The 21568-nt window shown below is 54.7% G+C and overlaps 2 protein-coding genes across 3 annotated transcripts; both read right to left on the minus strand.

Annotated features, from left to right (window-relative positions):
• NRSN2 (neurensin 2) lies at positions 1-6380 on the minus strand. Of its 2 annotated transcripts, none has more exons than XM_070420094.1 (3): positions 6178-6380; positions 3531-3725; positions 1-1866 (listed from the first exon to the last, which is right to left on the minus strand). In XM_070420094.1, exons 2-3 carry the CDS (start codon positions 3714-3716, stop codon positions 1441-1443), a joined length of 612 nt encoding a protein of 203 aa, XP_070276195.1. In that variant the 5' UTR covers positions 3717-3725; positions 6178-6380; the 3' UTR covers positions 1-1440. The 2 variants fall into 2 exon arrangements, with proteins under 2 accessions (XP_070276195.1, XP_070276196.1); XM_070420095.1 differs by lacking the exon at positions 6178-6380 and adding an exon at positions 4968-5084.
• A 10922-nt stretch (positions 6381-17302) lies between these two features.
• On the minus strand, positions 17303-20405 carry SOX12 (SRY-box transcription factor 12). Its single transcript, XM_070420096.1, has one exon. The coding sequence runs from the start codon at positions 20132-20134 to the stop codon at positions 19172-19174; it is 963 nt and encodes a 320-aa protein (XP_070276197.1). The 5' UTR covers positions 20135-20405; the 3' UTR covers positions 17303-19171.
• Positions 20406-21568: the final 1163 nt, after the last annotated feature.

Raw genomic sequence — 21568 nt, forward strand, 5'->3', positions numbered from 1 at the left:
TCAGTATCCACCCCAGCTGTTTATTGAATAGGAAGGTGGGATGGGAGAGGTGCAGAATGGGGAGACGGTCTGGGGCACAAGAGCAGCAGGGCCTGCCTGGTGGGGGAGGACTGGGGATATCCACCCCCCAAGGTGGCCTCAAGGCAGGTGGTGACAGGGAGCCCAGAGGGTAGGGGCGGGGTCCACGGAGGTCTCTTTCCAGCTGTCTTGGAGCTCCCCCTGGTGGCAGAGAACGGAGATGATGCATCACCTGTGGGTGATGGTTTCTGTGGGAGGGACTTTTTTTTTTTAATGTCTATCTCTCTTTTTTTTAAATATATTTTTATTGATTTCGGAGAGGAAGGGAGAGAGAGTGAGAAACATCAATGATGAGAGAGAATCATTGATCAACTGCCTCCTGCACGCCCCCTACTGGGGATGGAGCCTACAACCTGGGCATGTGCCCTTGGCTGGAATCGAACCCAGGACCTTTCAGTCCGCAGGCCGACGCTCAATCCACTGAGCCAAACCAGCAAAGCTGTGTTTGAACTTGAGGAACAAAGACATCCTAGTTCTCCTGCCCCCTGGCCCTTAGAGGCCATTTAAGTGCATGTTCAAAGTATTTTCTTAGCCACCTGGGACACCAGGCTTCCAGCTAGTCTCTCTGGGCCGAGCCTGTCCCCAAGCCCTGAGGGGGGCGGTCCGAGGAAAGCCAGAAAGACGCAGGGCCCTGCTACAGCTATAGAACAGGAGCTGGCCCAGGAGGAGTCAGGAAACGTGGAGCCTGCAGACGGCCAGCCTCCCTCAGCGCCTCATCTGTACACGGGAGATAGTAATAGCTCAGGATGGGGTGGATAGGGAGGAAGGCTCTGATGCCAAAACGCATGAAGAAAACAGACCGTAGGGAGTCACTGTTTCTGCGCCACCCTGGACAGGACGTCCAATGAGCATCTTTGACTCATCCTGAGGCATCCTGTGCAGCGGAGAGAGGGTGGGGTCAGTGGATGAGAATGACACCCACGTTTGTCTATAGAGGGTAATGCTTACATCAGGGGAGATTAGGAAAGTCATGGGACTCGAGAATCTGGCCCAAACCACTTTTACTTCAGAGGCAGGAACTGGTGGTCTGAACAGGTAAGGGGCTTGGCCATAGGGAGAAAAGCGTGGGGACAGGTTGAGGGAGATGCTTTCTGCCCCTGAAGAGCCTGGGGAAGGAGGGGTGGCGGGGAGTTCTGAGTGGACTTGGGGACAGTTGGCATCTGGGACGAGTTGGGCCCTACCCCCCGGGAATGGGCATGGGAATGTGAGCTCCAGACTTCCTGACCTGGAGCTCACCCTTTTGTAGGCGTAGACAGAAGGGTCCCTGCTGAAAGGGAGACGTTAAGGAGACGATGGGGTGTGGTGAAGAGGAGGAGGGGTCCGGTCTCTGGGTCTGGTGCCTCCTCCAGCTCTGCGGGCAGCTCAGGAGCTCCACTTCGGCTGGATGGTCTGCACGGAGGATTGCCCAAAGGCGCTGGTGGGCGGCGAGAACCAAGAATGGCCACTGGCGTCACAGTAGACGGGGGAGAGCTGCTGCTCTGACTCGTCCCCAAAGACCTCCACATGGCTGTCCACTTCAGTATACAAAGGCTCTGCCTTGGTGTCCTGGCTCAGCCAGCCGGTCATGGCCCAGAACAGGCAGATGGCCAGCAGGACCCCGGCGGCCGCGCAGAGCGCCGTGCCTGCCAGGCGGCAGGTGCCCAGAGCCTGGTTGTAGTCAGCTGCCCGCTGATCCAACACCAGGAACTCGCCCTCTCCAATGCCCTCCAGCTTGGGGGGCACGGCATAGCCGGTGGTCAGGGCTGCCACACCCAGCAGCAGCAGCAGGGTCCCCGAGGACAGGCTGATCTGGAGAGAGGCAGACAGATTGGGAGGCAGTCAGGGCCGGTCGGGGGCCGTAGGCCAAGGGTTCCCTAGTGCACCCTGGATCCCAACTGGATTTCACAGTAACCCCTTTAAGAGATGGGAGTCACAGAGCATACCTGCTAGGATATAACACTGTCATGTTCTACTTGGAATCTTGAGACCTCTTGATTAATTCCTTCCCAGCTCCCACCTAGCAGTGGGCTTCCCTTGACAACCTGAGTGCCCCTCCATCGTTATGTGGGTCTTATCCCCAGTACCATCTACCCTCTATCTCTATTTCTCTGTCTGGTTAACTCCTACACATCCCTCAGGTATCATCTCAAACCTCACCTCCTCAGGGAAGCCTTCCAGGGCACCTCTGCACTGGGTCAAGTCACCTGCTCTACACTCTGCAAATGCTCTGCCCATTCATTCTCCAGTGTATCACCTTGGTGCACACTAGGATACGTACTTTGGTTGCTATGTAAGTGATGTCGGCCTGCCCCATCAAACTGAGAGCATGAGAGCAGAGACTGTGTCCATCCTGGCTCACTGGGTGTCCTCCACGCCTAGCACAGTACTAGTATAGCGTCGCAGCTGAGTGAATATTTGCAGAATAACTAAATGAACCACAGCTAGGAGCTCCTTGAGGACAGGAACCACGTCTTCTTTAGTTCTGTGTCCCCAAGAGCCTAGTACACTGCCTGGCAATTAGACGATGCTTTAAAAAATGTGAAAAGGTACTGACTTTCCTGGAAATCTTCCCTGATCACCACAGGTGCTGAGAGCATTTCTTCTCCCAGCATCCTCTGCACACCTGGCCTGAGGTTGTGATTCCCTCTGCACAGGTTGTCACCTGACCTCTCCACTAGAGTAAAGCCTTGTGGAAACAGAGGGGAGGGACTCTCTGCCTCGGTCTTCCTATAGTGTTTATCAAAGAGCCATGCCCACTGTCAGGACCCTGCTCACTGCCACCTCCATACCTTTACCCGCACAGGGCGCCCTAACTGACCACTCTGCCTGGCTGATATGAGTATCAACTGTTTCTCTCACATCTTCCACTGCCCTGGAAACAGTACCCACTAAACCACTGGGAAGCAGTAATATTTCAGTGGGATGGACCCCCATCCCTGCCGGTCAGGATAAACAATCCCCCTGGCTGCAATAACTAGTTCAGGCCTGGGCAAGTGACCCAGTCTGAGCCAAGGCAATACTTGCCAGGACTTCTAGAAATAAAAAGCCTTGTTTCTTTTCTGAAGGAGATACTAGAGGGGATTCTGGTTTCCCTTGGATGGTGTGGAGTAGAAGATTGAGGGGCAGCATAGTAGCAGCTGTTGGGGAACATGTGGGCAGAACCTGAAGCTAACAGGTTGCCAGGGCGGGGGTACCATGGGAAGCCTGAAGACTAAGAGAAATCTTGAGTCCCTCAGTGTGATGGTTCGAACTGCTGGATCGAACTTTGCCTGAAGGCACACAACCTCTGACTTCTTCTAGAAAATAAGCAATATTTTCCCTTTATAGTTTAAACCCATCGGAGCTGGGTTTTCTATTGCTTGAACGCGCAAGACTTTTAACTGCTACGCCATCCCTTTTCTTTCTCTCCACTGGGTGCATCTTTCCCCTGAAGCTACGGGAAATCCCCGGAGTTGCTCCTCCTCCGGCCTTACCTTCCAGCACAGTGAGGCCCAAGGTCGCCGGGGACACAGAATAGGAGGCCCCTCAGGGTCATCACTGAGGGCGGTACCTGCACAGTCCTCATAGAAGAGGTGCAAGTAGGAGCGGACCCCGTACCACTTGCCGTCTTCCACATTGGGGCCTGGGCCACAGCCGCAGGGACGGTCACAGTTCGGCATCGTGGAGTCCTGTGGGACCGGCAAGGTTCAGCAGACAGAGGGAAGGGTCAGTGAGAGCTGCCTGTGCCGACCCTCCCGGGCTCCTGAATCTTTGTGTCCCGTCCACTTCTCCCATGTAAGACACGCCACACTCAGAGCACAGCCTGGCCTTCTGGAGTCCTGGCCTGGGTTTCCCTCGTATACAGTGAATGAGCCAGTGCCCTGAAGGGCTGAGCCCAGTGCCTGGCAATTGGAGGTGTCAATAAAGGTGTGTGTTTGCTCTGGAGGCCACTCGTGGCTGGGACGGTGGGTTCTGGAGCCTCGCTGTCTGGACTGGAACCCCTGATCCACCACTTCCTGGCTGTGTGACCTTAGACAAATGCTTTCACTTTTCTAAGCCTTCGTTTCCTTACCTGTAAAATAGGGCTAAGGATTACGCCTGCTGTGTACAGTTATTGTGTCTTCTGGTAGCTGTTGTATTATTATTACTGTAATTTCTTCATTTTTTTTTTTTTTATCCTGAACTTATCTGGAGTGAAAGGTCCTCATCCCCATCTTCTCTCAAAATCTCCCCCTTTTTAGGGTACCCTTGGGGGTAGCTGTCCAGGCTGCAGTTAGAGCTCCACAAACAGCAAGGCCCTAAAAGACCCCTCCCCAGGGCTGCCCCTCAGAAGGCAACAACTTCCAAGTCCCAAGGAACCTTGACTCCACAGCAGGTGAAAGTCAGGGGCCCTGGGGATTAGGGGCTCTTGGGTTCGACAGCTGTTAGCTTTCCAGAGAACCCTGTCTAAGAACCCTCTTCTCACAAATGGGGACAGTGAGGTTTCCGAGGGAAAGGTACTCATCCACACACAGGCACAACTAGAACCAAAGTCGCAGGTGGGGGCAGAGCTGTGGAGGCCTGGGCTCCTGCCCTCCCCCCTCCAAGATCGGCCCTCAGACCCCCTGAGCGGCTTCAGACAAAATAAAGCAGTGCGCTTACACTGAAGGGTAAAACAAATTTCCAGTCCCCTCTCATTTCCCGCCAGATGTGGCCCTCCAACCCCTGCACATACACACCACGGAGACACACCAACGCAGACACACAAACACCACAAAGACTTACCCAGACAGGCACCCATATTATACCACACAGAGACACATGCAGATAAACACACACAGCACAGAGAAACACACAAAAACAGGCAGACACACACAAACGGACAGAGACACACGCGCCGACAGCCACAGTGTGTATTGGGGGTGACCCTGGGAGTCCCCACGGATCCCTACCAGTCACAGGCCCGCTGTGGCTAAAGCCTGTCTATAGATTGCAGCTCTTCACGGCCCTTACCCACAAGTCAGGCGAAAAAGAGAAAAAAATAAAGAAAAAAAATGGACAGAGAATGGGAAAAGGCGGAGACTAAAGGCTGAGAAAGGAGAGATCTGCAGGGCGGGCGGGGGCGGGGCGGGGCTCGGGGGCGTGGCCACCGCGGGACCCGCCCCGGTGAGCAGCGCAGTCGCTCGGGTGGGAAGATGAATGGGCTGCGCGGGACAGTACGCGTGAGCGCAGCGACCATTCACTGAAGACCCTAAGGGAGAGGGCAGGGCGAGGATGCGGGGCTGCTCGGCCTGCGTTAGCTCCTCCCCTGCAGCTCACGGTCCTCCTCCCCAAATATACTGAACCCCTGAATCCTGCTGGCCGTGGAGAGGAAGGTGACCTTGACGCTGCCTTCCCGTCGGCCGGCCCCGCCCCCACCCCATCCTACATCCTGTGCTTGGGTTGCTGGGCGGCGGGCTGGCGGGCTGGGGTCTGGAGGTAGGAGGGAAAGGATGGAGGACACCGCGTGCGCCCGGGACAAGGGTTGCCATAGGAACCTCTGGGGAGGTGCCCCTCGGCGGCAGGGGGCAGGAGCTCGCTGGTAAGGGAGCAGGAGGAGGAGGGGACTCCAGGGTGCAGCGGGGAGACTGCGGCGGAGTGGGCGCTGCGGGGGGCGGGGCGCGGGAAGGTGACGTGCGCGAGGGCCCGAAGATGGATGGGGTCGCTCTTCTTTGCCGGGCCTCACTCGGTGCTCCCCAGAGCCCCAGGCCCGCCCACTCCAGGGTCCGCAAGGCTGAGGCCTCGACAGGGGGCGCCCTGCTCGGGGGCGAGGCCAGGGGAATCAGGCCGCCCCCCGCCCCCACTGCACCAGTGTTTCTGGCCCGCCCACCCATTCCGGGCCGCGATTCACCACCTCCTTCCCCCAGAGGTAACTGAGTCCTGCGGGGGGCGATGGGATTTTAGTGGAGGGGTGTCTCCGGGGCTGGAGCTGGAGCGACCCCTGCCTGGCTGCTTCCCTGAGACATCACCTCCCGAAGTCCGAGGCACCAGGGCTGGCGCTGCCGTCCTGCCCGACGTGGGCACGGCCCGAGCTGGGGGTGCGGGCGGGGGGGGTGGTGGGCTCTCCGGGACCCCGGGGAGGGCAGGGTGGGGTCGGGCCGCGCGGAGCAGGGCTGAGCTCACCTCTGCCTGCTGTGTCCACCAAGCGGAGTCGGAGCGCGAGCGGGGCGAAAGCCGGTTGGTCGCGCCTGCGCCGCAGTCGGAGGTGGGGGTGATGCTGGGGTGATGCTGGGGTGCGATTCCCGCCCCCCGCAAGGGCCGGCTCTGCAGGTTGCGGACCCTGCAGGATCACCAGCCCCTGTCCCCCTCCAGGGTTTCCTTCTCTGAGACCCCAGGCCCCTCGCGGAGACCCCACCCCATCCTGGACCACACCCCTCACTCAGTCCCCCAGGCTCCTCACCCGACTCTCCAATCCCTCCCCCTCGCTGACCCCTCGCCTTCACCGAGCCTTCATCTCTTACTGCATCCTCAGTCCCTCTCCCGGGTTCATCCCCTCTGGGAGCCTCACTCACCCAGTAGACAGACGCTCATCTACCTGAGTCTCTCCTCTCTCTCTCTCTCTCTCTTCCCCCACCGCCCCCACCCATCATCGAGCCTCACCTCTCTCACTGGGTCCCTAACAGGAATTACCTTCCTCTTATATCAGGGCCCTTATCTTTTCCCCTCTTTGAGCCCCTACTCCTGGCCGGGGATCAGGCGCCCCCCCCCCCCCCGCCCCCATCTTGAGAAGGGAGTTGGGGCTGGGGAGGAGGTGTTAGAAGGGAAGGAGCCAATGAGGCAGCCTCCTTCGTTCTCTCTGAACCTACCCCTGGTTCTGCCCTGGGCGGTGTGTGCCTACAGCCCATCTCCCTGGAGAGCCAGCCTTTGCCAAGCAAAGGCGTGTTTATTTCATTCCTTGTTAAGTGGCTACAGCCTTGGTTTTGTCCCACATTTGCTGCGTGGCCTTGGGAAGGTCACCACACCGCTCGGAGCTCACCGCTCGGAGCTCCATAGGCACCACTGCACAAATGTCTCCACACCTTTTTATTTTTTAAGTATATTTTATTGATTTTTTACAGAGAGGAAGGGAGAGAGATAGAGAGTTAGAAACATCGTTGAGAAAGAAACACCCATCAGCTGCCTCCTGCACACCCCCTACTGGGGATGTGCCCACAACCAAGGTACATGCCCCTGACCGGAATCGAACCTGGGACCCTTCAGTCCGCAGGCCGATGCTCTATCCACTGAGCCAAACCAGTTAGGTCTGTCTCCACATCTTGAGCGCCCATTCTGTCTCTCTCTATGCTATGGGCCCAGGGATGAATGGGCTCTGAACATCTTCTTCCTTCACTATTGTATCCTGAGCCTCACACAGTGCTTGGCATTGAGTAGGCAGCTCAATAAATATTTTCTGAACACAGACTAATAAGAATATCAAATATATAGGATTGGGCAAAAGTAGATTTACAGTTGTTCATATTAAAAATAATATAATTAATTAATAATAATACAAGAATAAACCCTGTGATTTGTGTACTCACAACTATAAACCTGCTTTTGCCCCCTCCTGTATGATGCTCATTATGTGCAAAGGCTTGTCTAAGTGCTTCACATGTATTACTTACTCATTTAGCTCTGTGTGTGTGTGTGTGTGTGTGTGTGAGAGAGAGAGAGAGAGAGAGAGAGAGAGAGAGAGAGATCCTGGAGCTCAAAATGATAGGCCTTGAGAGACAGGCCACATGAGATCTTTCAGGGCCTCATAAGGAGTTGTCCTTGCAGAAGTGGAAAAGTCTAATGCCTCTTGAGCCCAATAGAAAGAAATGAGCTTTTAAAAGGTGCTGGGCACAGTAAAATCTATTAATTCATTAAAATGTTCCAAGGCAAAGAGAAGGTTAAAGCAGCGATTTTCAACTGGTGTGCAAGAATGTTTAAAACATGCAATACCCGCCTGGCTGGTGTGGCTCAGTGGTTGAACGTTTACCCGTGAACCAGGAGGTCACGGTTAGATTCCCAGTTAGGGCACATGCCTGGGTTGTGGGCTCAATCCCCAGTGAGGGGCGTGTAGAGGGCAGCTGAGCAATGATTCTATCTCATCATTTATGTTTCTTTCTCCCTCTCCCTTCCTCTCTGAAATCAATAAATATATACTAGTATATATTTTTTATTAATAAAAATATATTGTAAAAAATAAAGCAAACCTAAGCACTATGTATTGAAACATTGTGGGTGTGGTTTTAGTACATGGAACTGGCTACAGTCAAATGGGTGAGATGACTAAATTATTATTATTATTATTATTATTATTTATTATTATTATTATTATTACTTAGAGAGAGTAAAAGGAAGGGAGGGGGAGAGAGAGAGAGAAAAACATCGATGTGAGAGAGCCACATTGATTGATGCCTCCCACCTGTGCCTCGACTGGGGCTCGAACCTGCAACCCAGGTACGTACGTGCCCTTGACCAGGAATGGAACCTGTGACCCTTCGGTCCTCAGGCCGACACTCTAAACCAGGGGTGGGCAAACTTTTTGACTCGAGGGCCACAATGGGTTCTTAAACTGGACCGGAGGGCCGGAACAAAAGCATGGATGGAGTGCTTGTGTGAACTAATATAAATTCAAAGTAAACATCATTACATAAAAGGGTACAGTCTTTTTTCTTAGTTTTATTCATTTCAAATGGGCCGGATCTGACCCACGGGCCGTAGTTTGCCCACGGCTGCTCTAAACACTGAGCCACACTGGCCCAGGCTAAACTTTTGAGAGAATGCTTCTGCCAAAGAAGTCACAAGCCTAGGATAAAAAGCTCATGGTTGTTTGAATCTCAAAACAATCCTAGCACTTACATCCATTAGCATGGCTACTATAAAAAATAAATAAAAATGCAAAGCCAGCCCTGGCCAATTTGATTCAGTGGATAGAGCATCAGCCTGCAGACCAAAGGGTCCCGGGTTCGATTCCGGTCAGGGGCAGGTCCCTTGGTTGCAGGCTCCTCCCCGGCCTGGGCCCTGGTCAGGGCTCATGAAAGAGGCAACCAATCGAAGTGTTTCTCTCACATCGATGTTTCTCTCTGTCTTTCCCTCTCTCTTCCACTCTCCCTGAAAATCAATGGAAAAATATCCTTGGGTGAGGATTAACAAAAAACAACAAATAAAAAGCAAAACCAGCCCTGACCTGTTTGGCTCAGTGGATAGAGCGTCAGCCTGCAGACTGAAGGGTCCCGGGTTCGATTCTGGTCAAGGGCATGTACCTTGGTTGCGGGCACATCCCCGGTGGGGGGTGTGCAGGAGACAGCTGATCGATGTTCCTCTTTCATCGATGTTTCTAACTCTCTATCCTTCTCCCTTCCTCTCCGTAAAAAATCAATAAAATATATTTAAAAAAATAAAAATAAAAATAAATAAAAAGCAAAACCAGAAAATGACAAGGTTGGTGAGGACGTGGAGAAATTGGAACCCTTGTGTAATGTTAGTGAGACTGTAAAATGGTGTAGCTGCTATGGAAAACACTATGGCAATTCCTTGACAAATAAAATTAACATATGATCTAACAAGTCCACTTCTGAGTATACACTTAAAAGAACTAAAATCAGGGTATCTTGAAGATATATTTATACCCCATGCTTATAGCAGCATTACTCACAATTCTTAATGTGGAAGCAACCCAAATTTCCATTCTATGGATAAACAAGATGTGATCCTATATAACAAAACCCTAGCCCTGGCTGGTTTGGCTCAGTGGATAGAGCGTTGGCCTGCGGACTGAAGAGTCCCGGATTCAATTCCGGCCAAGGGCGCATGCCCAGGTTGCAGGCTCAATCCCCAGTAGGGGGCGTGCAGGAGGCAGCTGATCCATGATTCTCTCATCATTGATGTTTCTATCTCTCTCTCTGAAATCAATAAAAATATATATATTTTAAAAACCCTAATATGCAAATCAACCAAATGGAAAAACCAGTCACGATGATGTGCACTGACCACCAGAGGGCAGACGCTCAATGCAGGAGCTGCCCCCTGGTGGTCAGTGCACTCCCACAGGGGGAGCGCTGCTCAGCCAGAAGCTGGGCTTATGGCTGGCGAGCACAGCGGTGGTGGCAGGAGCCTCTCCCGCCTTCCACAGCATTCGGACATCCCCTGAGGGGTCCTGGACTGGGAGAGGGCACAGGCCAGGCTGAGAGACACTCCCCCCCCCCGCCCAGTGCACAAATGTTGTGCACCGGGCCTCTATTATATACATACAATGGAATATTATTTAGCCTTGAAAAGAAAGGAAATTCTGACACACTATAACATGGGTGCACCTTGAGGACATTATGTTAAGTGAAGTGAGATGGTCACAAAAAGACAATATAAATTCTGCTTATATGAGGTGCCTAGAATAGTTAAATTATAAAGTCAGAAAATAGAATGGTTTTTGCCAGGGGCTGGGGGAAAGGGGAAAGGAAGAGTTTTTTAATGGGCACAGAGTTTCAGTTTTGCAAGATAAAAAGAGTTCTGAAGATGGATGGTGGTGATGGTTGCACAGCCATGGACTACTTGCCACTGATCTCTGCACCTAAAAATGGTTAAGGAGCTAAATGTCATGTTATGTGTATTTACCACAATTTTTAAGCATCGAAATATTAAAAGGAGGAGGAGGAGAAAAAGGAGATCATCCTAAGGTTCTCAAAAGTTTATAGGCAGGAAGTGGAAGGGAAATGCTGTGGGCCGCCCCAGGCAGCTGTGGGTCCGGTTGCCTTCCAGCCATTCCTTGCTCTTTCCTCAGCTGCATTTCCCAGCCACCCTTGTCAGCGGGCATCCAGCTGAGCTCAGCCCAGAGGAAGAGGCAGGATAGGAGGTTGACAGGAAAAAGGGAGAAGCCGCGATTTTCCTGCTCTTCTTCCTCAGCTTCTCTAGCCTCGCCTGACTGATACAACCACCTCATCTGAAATAGCGGCCCCTCCTCACACTTTATCCCCTGTACCACGTGACATTATTATATACATTTAAATGTTGATATATTGTGTGTTTTCATCCACTAGCGTGTAAAGCTTCATAAAGGCAAGGACTATGTCTGTTTTGCTCACTGAAGAATTCCCAATCCTTAAGACAGTGCCTGGCACAGAGCAGGCACTCCGTAAAGATTTGTTGAAAGAGTGAATAAATTTAGCAGTTGGATAAAATACACACAAGAGAAGGGGGAAAGCCCTAAGGAACACCTGGCAGGTATTCAGAATCTGCATTAAAAGCAGAGAGGGCAGGTAACTTAAGTCACACAGTAAATCCTTCAGTGACCTCAACCCCAGACTTCTTCCCATTCTGGGTTGGTATCCAGGTTTCCGAAGAGATCCTTAGTGTAAGGTATTTTTTGGCTAGAAGAAGCAGAACTTGACATTCATTTAGTTAACAGGAAATCCCGAAAACAACTGAGAGTGAAAAATTAAGTTGCTAAGAAACCTCCGAGGATTGGGGAGAGGGTTGGAATTTATTGCTAGGCAACCTGGAAGAAGCTAGACAGGCAGGTTTGGCGATAAACACCTTCCTCCCACACTTTTATGGACTCCTACAATGCCAGGCTGGGTAAGCTTTTAAAGACCGCTAGTCCAACCACCTAACTGTACAGACGAGGACACTGAGGCTCCAAAAGGCAATGTGATTGGCCCAAAGTTGCTCCAATTTCTCAACAAGAGCAAAGACAGACGGTGTGGGAAGCCCTTGTCATGGAGAGTGGCCTGGCAAGGCTGAGGCAGAGTTTTAGAGCAGAGACGGTAGCTGAAGAAGAGTCTACAAAACACACTGCAAAAGGCCTTGAATGCTAGGTCAAGAACGTCAGCCTTTACCCTGAAGGTAGTGAGTGTGGTGGGGAGCCACCGAAAGGTTTTCCATGATGGTCAGATTTGTGTTTTCAAAAGACCCCTTGGGTTTCCGTGGGGAGACTCTGGAGCAAGTCCAAATGCCTTCAAGGGCCTTCATGCTCTTGCTCATCCTCTCTCCCTACCACCGGCCCAGCCACAGCCAACTTCTTCGCATGTCAGCCTCTCTGAATGAGTCTTCCCACTTGCCTTTACTGGTGTCTGGAAAGCTTTTTTCCTTCATCTGAATCACCTCATCCTACTGTTCTAGTTATAACTGCTGCCCCCAAACTCAGTAGTGTGAATAACCACCACCCATTTGCTCATGAGCTCTGTGGGTCAGGAATTGAAACAGGGCAAGAGGGGGTGGCCTTTCTCTGCTCCGTGATGGCTGGGTCTCAGCTGGGTAGACTACAACAGCTGGGAGTGACTTGAATGCCCGGGGGCTGGAAACACCTGGAGCAGTGGTTCTCAACCTTCTGGCCCTTTAAATACAGGTCCTCATGTTGTGACTCAACCATAAAATTATTTTCATTGCTACTTCATAACTGTAATGTTGCTACTGTTATGAATAGTCATGTAAATATCTGATATGCAGGATGGTCTTAGGCGACCCCTGTGAAAGGGTCGTTTGACCGCCAAAGGGGTCACGACCCACAGGTTGAGAACCGCTTAGGGTCACTGGGCTTCTTGCATGGTAGTTGGGTGTGACCTAACCTTGGAAACGTACAGCATCATCCCACCGTATCCTATTGGTTACAAGTGGATCACAAAGGCCAGCCCAGATTCAAGGGGAAGGACATTCATGGAAGGAATGTCAATGAACTTGTAGCCATTTTCTTTTCTTTTCTTTTTTTAAAAATATATTTTATTGATTTTTTACAGAGAGGAAGGGAGAGAGATAGAGAGTTAGAAACATCAATGAGAGAGAAACATCGATCAGCTGCCTCCTGCACACTCCCTACTGGGGAAGTGCCCGCAACCCAGGTACATGCCCTTGACCGGAATCGAACCTGGGACCTTTCAGTCCACAGGCCGACGCTCCATCCACTGAGCCAAACCGGTTTCGGCGAAGCCATTTTCTAAAACCACAACTTACTGAGGTCTCACTGTTTAAATATCCTGGAGGAAAAAAATATATATATATATTTAAATTTAAAAAATATATCCTGGAGGAGGTGACCTGACCACTCTGTTCCGTGTCTGGGCTAAGTGCCTCCTCTGTGGTCCCCCAGCCCTGCTGTCCATCTCATCAGTGCGTTTCCATCCCTGTGTTTATGTATCTTTCTCCTCCTCAGATCTGTCTTTTTCATCTTTGTATGTCCAGAGTCTGGCATAAGCAACCCCTTAACGAATGCCTGTTGAATGGGTGAGTGAATGAGAGATTGAATGGCCTAAGGCACAGAGTCCAATTGTAGAAGTCATTCCTTCCTCATGAAGTTTACATACTAATCGAAAAGACAGACACCCGGAACCTCTATGTTCATGTTGACCAATGTCACCCCAATAAATTTAATTTAAAAAATAAGTGGAAAGATACAAAATAAAAACTATATGTGATAAATGCTATTAAGAAAAATAAAGCAAAGGAGATATTATAAGGGGTGGTGGAGATACGTTGTATAAATGGTTGGGGAAGACCTTTTTGAGGTAATGACATTGGAGCTGAGACATGAAGAAAGTGAGGGGGTATGTCATGTAAATATTTTGGAGAAGAGCATTTCGAGCAGAGTGAACAGCATGTACAAAGGGCCTGAGGCGGGTGTGGGCTTGGCCGTTTTGAGGAACAGCAAGGGAGTCAGCCTGGCTAGGGCACGGTGAGAAAAGGGAAAGGCAGTTGGAAACAAGGACCAGGATGAGCCACAGCCAGATCACATAGGCCTTTAGAGGACACGCTGGGGACTTTGGCTTTGGGCCTGAATGAGATGGAGACCATCAGAGAGTTTTGAGCAGAGGGAGGACATGGTCTGATTGATAGTTTAACCAGATCCCTTTAGCTGCTGTGTGGACAATAAGAGTGTGAACAGGGCAAAGGAGAAAGCAGAGTCCAGTGAGGGGGTCAGTACAGGACCCAGAGCTGATAGCAGCCAGGACCAGGAGGGGGGCCATGAAAGAGGTGAGAAGTGATAGGACACAAGACACATTCTGAAGGTAGAGCCAAGGGATCTGAAGCCATGAGAAAAAGAGGAGCCAAGGGACGGAGAGGTTTTTGGCCTTTTAGTGACATGTGGAGATGTGGGTGGGATTAGGCAGCAGGCTTGGGAGCTTTGTGGAAACAAAAACTTACTTTGGGACAGGCCAAGTTGGGGGATCGATTAGCTACCCCAGTGGAGATAACCAGAAGGCCGCTAGACAGACAAGTCTGGAAATGTTGGGATGGAGACACACCCCTGAGAACCTACAGTTGATAAGCAGAATTCTAGGATGGCCCCCAAGATGCCCGCCCCTGCTGGGCATGCCTGCCGTAAGCTCTTCCCCAGTGTGGGCCAGACCAGTGCGCATCATGACCGTCAGTCGTGTGATTAGGTTAAAACGGCAAAGGTGAAGGGATTTTGCAGATGTGACTCAGGTCCCAGACCAGTTGATTTTTAATTAATCAAAAGGGCGATTTTCCTCGGTAGTGTGATTGGATCAGGCACGTCCTTAAAAATAGAGCCTTCCTGTGTCCAGTGGCTGGAAGTGGAGGAAGATTCTCCTGCTGACCTTGACAAATAAGCTGCCGTTCTGGGAGAAGGCCTGTGAAGAAAGGAACTGAGCACCGGCTCTCGGGAATCAAGCGTGGCCCCAGGTGACAGCCAGGAAGAAGACAGGGACCCCATTCTTAAACACAAGGACCTGGATTCCGCCCACCACCACGTGAATTTGGAGGGAATGCTGAGCTCCAGAAAGGAATGCAGCCCAGCCAACGCCTCCACTGCAGCCCTGTGAGATCCTGAGCAGAGAGCCGAGCTGAGGCATACCTGGCCTCCTGTGAAACAATAAACACGTGGTTTTAAGCTGCTCAATTTCGGCAGTTCATTATGTAGCAATAGATAACCAACAGATCAGCGTGTAAGTGTCTTTAAGCCTTGGAACCAAGATGGCTCAAAGAACCCAGGCAAGGGACCTGGCTGCTGAGTCAATGACTGCACGAATGCAGTGAGCTTCGACATGGACACACCCCCAGCCCCAGCCCCAGCCCCAACTGCGTCCTACTCCGTTCAGCCACTAGGTGTCCCCAGAGTCCACACAAGCAGATCTCCCCACCTTTCTCAGGTCAGAATCCATTTCCTTCTGAAATGGAAGGAACCAAATAATAAATGGTCTCTCCTCTATTCCTATCCCATCTCCTCCACTTCACATATGCGGAAACTAAGGCCCGCAGAGGGAAAGAGCCTGGATCAAGGCTGACGCTCTAGCACCGTAAGCAGCCAGGCATGTACCCTCCCCGCGCCCATCCTCACCCCTGCCTCCGCCTCCTCCCTGAGGATTCTGAAGGGCAAACACAGATTGAGGACCGCCCTTTCTCAGACCTGGAGGGACTTCACATGAGAATGACATCAGCAGAGGGCTCCGGATGCCTTGTGGCTGACGCTGGAGTATGGGATACCTACTGGAAAGGGTACGACCCTAAGGTTGGGGCCGTATTGGTGGGGTGAATAGACTCCTCCTGACACCAACTCCCAGGGGGTGGCGGGATCAGAGGTGCCAGGCCAGGGTTGCTGAGCCAGCTACCCAAGGCCCTTTGTCCAGCCCCTCGCATCCTCCATTGCAGACTGGGTTCTCCAGAAACAGACACAGAGACTGAGTTTGGGGTGCAAAATATTTATTAGGGATTAGCACCTGTGAAAAGAAAAGGGAGGAAGCAGGATTGGGTATAGGAAGTCAGATGGCCCTGCAGGCCTGGCAAAGCCTCCCCCACGCTGGAGGGGCCTTGGGAGAGTGTGGGGGGAGGGGCAGCACAGTACTGTCTGCCGGAGTCTGTCCCACCCCGAAGCGAGAAGGCCAGGCTGTCACTCCTGATCTCACTCAGACACCACACAGCAGCCCTGGGTGAACGGCGCTCTGTAACCGGAGCAGACCCTCAAAGAGCTGACGGAGAGGCTCTGCACTGACCAGACTTCCCGCAGCTGGGGAAGTCCTTCCTTGAAGGGGGTTGTGGGGGACACGCATCTGTCTTCCACAGTCCTTAGCTCTTTCTTATAGGACTTGGGGGGTGGGGTATCTCGTTTCCAATTAGCGAAGCCGAGAAACTGTCGCTGTCATTTCTGCACTGCCCCAGACCACCTTCCTGTACACACCCAGCCCTCCCAAACTGTGCCCTAGTCCCCCTTTAAATCACCCAAGGGCATCCCAGTCCCCGCATACCCTCTCTAAATGAGGTCTGCACACGCGGCCTTGGTTCTCACTGGGGAAACAGGCTTTGTCCAACCTTAGGAATTCACAGGATCTGGTAGAGGAATAATTAAGGTGCAGGGGTGTCCGGGGGACAAAAGAATTTTGAAAGCCTTGGTCTCAGTTTCCAAAACACATGGTGAGAATCTCAAGGGTAGGAACCATTGTTGCTTGCTGCTTTTCTTTACTCATTTAATAAATCTATGCTTTGGGCCGATTATGTGCCGGCACTGGGACCAACACCACCACTCTCGGCTCTGAGCCGTGTGCAGTTTCACATGGGGAGAGGCAGTGCCCTGAAGTCATACAGAGACAGACCCAAGATTTGGAGCCCCATCTTTGATCTTGGTTGCTCCTCGCCACTCTGACCCTCAGTTTCCTCCTCTGGACACGGAAGTAATACAGTTTCTGGAGCACCGTGTTAAATGCGTCTCACTTCGAACTCCATTTCACCCTATGAAGCAGGTACTACTGTCATCCCCATATTACACATATGGAAGGAAGAGTCAGGGTCAAGTGAACTTGCTCAAGGTCACACAGGTAATGGAGCTAGGCTTTGAGCCCAACACTGCTTCTTAATCCTCATTAAGATCAGGGCCAAATTGGCCCCCCTTGGACCAGGTGTGTCTCACACATTTCAGTTGCTCCACAAGGATTTAAAAATATCTGAGTCGGCTTTCATTTTGAAATTGAGATGGTCATAGAAATAGACTCTTTCCACTTTCTCTTGAAAAATCTAGCCATCTGACCACTGTGGGCTGCAATCCCACAGGGTCACAACTGACAGGTGAGCCACCCCCTCTCCCCCCAGTGGGTCATGAGCCAATGTCCACCCAGACTCCCATTCATTTATGTTACCTGCCTGGCCCCTGCAGGAATGAGTCTGCCATCCTTAATGAAGCCCAGGGAGTCCTGAGATAGAGGGAGACAGGCTGGATGGGCCAGGTGCCTTGCCCCGGAACCCCCCAGCTCTTCCTGAATGGCGCTAACAAAAGACTTAAATCTGGCAAACTGTTAGGGAAGGGTTGAGGAAAGGCACAGACATGTAGAACCACAGGGCGAGGTAGGGGCAAATACACTTTATTCAGTCCTGGCATCAGACTGGCATCAATCCTGCTGTGGGTGCCAGTGCCCCAGATGGGAGATCCCTCCCTTCAGCTACTAGACTAGTTCTCCAAGACCACAGACAATGACATCTCTTCACTCACATGACGTTTTCTGGGTTTTTTCATTGTCTTTTTGTTGTTGTTTTACTTAAAAAAAAGAGAGAAAGAGAAAGAGAGAGAGAGAGCGCGAGAAAAGGCCCAGAGCCGGAGCACCAAGCGTAAAGGAGGCAGCTGGTGGCTTTGTCAGCGACGGGAACGCGTGGGGCAGAGACCAGCAGAGACCCTGGGCAGGGGTCCCGGAGGACTCTGGGACCGTTTGTTCCTGAGATTTGTGTGTGTGAATGAGTGTGTGTGCGCACCTGGGAGGGTGAACACACGCCGGTGAGATACAGGTAGTGAGGGCAAGGGGGGTCGGGGGAGGCCGGAGGGGCGGGGCTTGAGCTAAGAATTGGAGTAACGGGGGTAACATCAGGGGCAGGGTCCCGAAGGCACCCGAACCTGGACACAACTTCCTCCTACAGCAGCTCTATCCCTATTTTTCATGGAAAAACTGAGGCGCACAGGGCACACCTGCACTGCTCTGACCGCCCTCAGTCTCACTGGCCCAGTCGATGGGCTCTCTCAAGTCAGCGGCTTTAACACGAGGCTCTTCATGCCACTCCGTCTGCTATCGTGCCTCGGTTTCTCCCACTGAACACGATCACTGCGGGCACAGAGGAGCTTGGGTGATGGAATGGGGCTGTGGGCTCGAGGAGCAGCCCAGCTGGGAGTGCCCTGGAGTGACAGGGCACTTCCGGGGGAGGAGGGGAGCAGCAGGGACCCTGTCCCCACACAGCCTGGTCTGTGTCGTGGTTCTGAGTTTTCTTGGTAGGTGGCCCCTTTTGTCTCCTGGTGCGTTTCCAGGAAAAGACCCTACCCCCAATTCCCAGGTGGGGGAATGAAAGAGAGGTTTCTGGATACCAAAATAGGCTGTAGAGGCATTCACGCAGTCGGTGTGTGTGTGTGTGTGTGTGTGTGTGGAGGGGGTGGGGGGTTTGCATGTGGGTCTGGGCGACCCCGTAAGCAAAAGGGGGTTATGCCCCTTGGGGCAGTTCCAAGTTCCAAACCAACACCTTCGGACCAGCTAGTCCCTTCCTCCCCCTCCTGAGTGCTCCTCCCTATTAAGGCAGAGACGCCCCGCCGGGTTGAAAGGGAGCCGCAGCTCCCGAATCAGAATATTTCTTAGGATGGCTCCACACCCACGCCGCTTCTCCCCAGCGCTGGACAGAGGGACCAGCCCCCTCCTCCAAGAAGCACTAAGCATGCGCGAGAAGGGGGCGGGCCGCGGCGCTCCCGGAGCACCAGGAGCGCGCCCCTCCCCCCGCCGTGGGAGGGGAGGGGCCTGGGAGAAGCGCGCGGGGCCGCCGGGCCCCAGCGCCCCCTCCGACGAGAGAGGAGGAGGGCTGGGCGAAGGCGGAGGGATCCCAGAGCAAGGGCAGGGGCGTGTCCTCCGGCCTCGAGGAAGGGCAAGTGCATAGTGGGGGAGGGGCACAGGTTTGCAGGCAAGGACGGGAGGTGTGTCGGAGGGGGGCTGGCTGCTGGTGGCTGTGCAGGAGGGGGCAGGACGGGGAGGGGCTTGGATGTCAGGGGGAGGGTGGGGGTTGGGCTCTCCTGGGGTGTGTCTGCGGGGGAGGGGCATGTCTGGATTCGAGGGGGATGGGCACGTCTAGGAGGGGGGAGGCTGCGTGGGAGTTGGGGTGCCAGCCTCGGCCTCCGAGGGGCCCCAATACCTGATTCCTGTATGTAAACAGCTGGTTTGGGGGCTTGCGCGCCCCGCTGACGGTGGGCTCAGTAGGTGAAAACCAGGTCGGCGATGCTAGACGGGCGCCAGTCCCCCGCGATCATCTCGGTGACCTCGGGGGTGCAGTAGTCCGGGAACTCGAAGTGCGACGTGCCCGAGGGAGGCTGCAGGTCCGGGTCGCGGTCGAGGGCGCTGCAGTCCAGGCCGGCTGGGCACGGGGGCAGTTTGGACAGAAAGCCCAGCGTCTCCTCTCCCGAGGCCACCGTCTCTTCCTCGCCATCCTCCGCCGCCGCCGCCGTGGTCTCCTCCTCCTCTTCCTCCGGCTCCTCGTCCTCCGACGGATTCGGGGAGGCGGTGGTGACAGCCGCCCCCTCGCCCGACGGCCCCTGGGCGCGCTCCGCTGGTCCCCGGGCAGCCCGCCCCGCCGGGACCATCTTCCACAGCTCCCGCCCGGGGGTCTCCACCAGGCGCACTTCCAGCAGCTCCTCGTCGTCGTCCTCCTCGTCGTCCTCGGGCGCCGCCGCGCCGCCCCCCAAAGGCCCTCCCGCCGCTCGGCGGCTCCCGCGGCCAGGCAGCTGCGGCCCGGACTTGAGCCGGCTGCCGCCGCCGCCACCGCCACCGCCGCCGCCGGGGGGGCGGGGCCGCGCCTTGGCTGGCGCCCCCTTGCTCTTTTTGCGCGGCCGGTACTTGTAGTCCGGGTAATCCGCCATGTGCTTGAGGCGCAGCCGCTCCGCCTCCCGCACGAACGGGATCTTCTCCGAGTCCTGCAGCAGCTGCCAGCGGCGGCCCAGGCGCTTGGAGATCTCGGCGTTGTGCATGTCGGGCCACTGGTGCATGATCTTCCGCCGCTCGTGTTGTGACCACACCATGAACGCGTTCATCGGTCTCTTAATGTGCCCGCTCGGGGTCTTGCACCAGCCGGGCTCACGCGCCCCCTCTTCGGCCGGCCCGGGCCCCGGGGGCGGCGGCCCGCCGTCCCGCTTGGCCCGCGTACCCCGCTGCTGCACCATCGCGCCTGGGCCCGGGGCCGCTAGACGCCGCCGGGGGCCGTCCGCATCCTCCGCGGCTGAGGTGGGGGAGGAGGCAGCAGCGACGGAGGGGCGGCCCCGCCCCACAACTCGGCCCGGCCCCCGCGAGCTGAGGAGCGAGGAGCTGGGCGCTCCGGCCCAACGGACGGCGGGGGGAGGTCAGCGGCTCAGTCTCAGGCGGGTTCGGCGCGCCCCCGCCGCCCCCCGCAAGTTGCGTCCCGCTGCACGCTACACATTGTTTTGCGGGGGCGGAGGAATGGTACCCCCCGGGCCCCCGCAGGCTCTCCTAGCAGCTCCTGCTCAGCCGCGGCCCGCGCGCGCCGCTCCCCGCCCCGCCGCCTTCCAGTGTCTTTCTCCCCGCGCGGCCCCGCCGGCGCGCGCACCGCCCCTCCCCCTCGCCGTCTGCGGGCCGCTGCGGCGCGCGCGGGGCCGCCCCGTGTAAACACCGAGGTGCCCGCTTGGGCTGCGGCCGGGCCACGCCTCGCGCTCGGGCGGCGCGTCACCCGTTGCTGGGCAGAGAACCCGGTATTTGCATCTCCCAATCGCTGGCTGCCAGTGCGGGGCGGGGCGGGGCGGTCTCGCGTCTGGGATTGGGGGTGTCGGATGAGATCGGTTTCTTTTCTTAGATTGGGGGCTGGAGCGGGGGGGGGGGGCAGGCGCCGATCATGCTTCCCCTCTGGCTCCGAAAGCTGGTACCCCCCCGCCCCGCCATGCCTTTGAAATTTTAGTTTATTCGAGGACACCTGCTGCCAGGTGGGACCTCCGCCCTCTCCTCTTTCGGGGTGTGTCTTCGGACCATCCCAGAACGGAATGTTGGGGAGCCAGGCTCAGAAAAGCTCCTTAAGGGGACAGACTCATCGTGCCATAGATGTAGTCCCTGCCAGTACAGACAGGGTCCAGCTGCTCGGGCTCAACGAATGCTTTTGGACCCAATGAGCCCTTTCATATTTCTTATCTTGTGCGAAGTGCCAGTAGATCCTGAGAAAAAGGGGAATATCACGCTTCTTCAATGTATGAAACACGGAGGATGTGTGGACTAGGGCTCGAAACCTAGGCTCGCGGTGCCAGCTTTTTCCTGCTCAGCGCACAAGGGCCCGGGCACCTCGCCTACCAGCCAAATCCCGAGCAGGCGGACTTTCCGCTTTTCACAGTCCTCGGACGAGGTTTGAGGATGTGTGGATGCCCCGTCACCGGGTCGCAGCACACACCGCAGCCCTTGTGCTGCGGGGATAAGGGCGCGACGCACCTCCGAGGTCCGGAGTGGCGGGCGCGTGCACAGGGGCGGTGCCAGGCCGAGGGGCGTGTCGGGGACGCACGCTCGAGGCGCGTGGCGGGGAGGGGCTGCGCGCTCCCCGCTCACCACGTGTGAGCCCGCGCGGGCACTGCGGGGTGTGTGCTCACCCCGGGGGAGGTCAC

The sequence above is a fragment of the Myotis yumanensis genome, unplaced genomic scaffold (assembly GCF_028538775.1).
Source record: "Myotis yumanensis isolate MYYU_CA2020_CCGP unplaced genomic scaffold, mMyoYum1.0.hap1 SCAF_7, whole genome shotgun sequence".
Lineage (NCBI taxonomy): Eukaryota > Metazoa > Chordata > Mammalia > Chiroptera > Vespertilionidae > Myotis > Myotis yumanensis.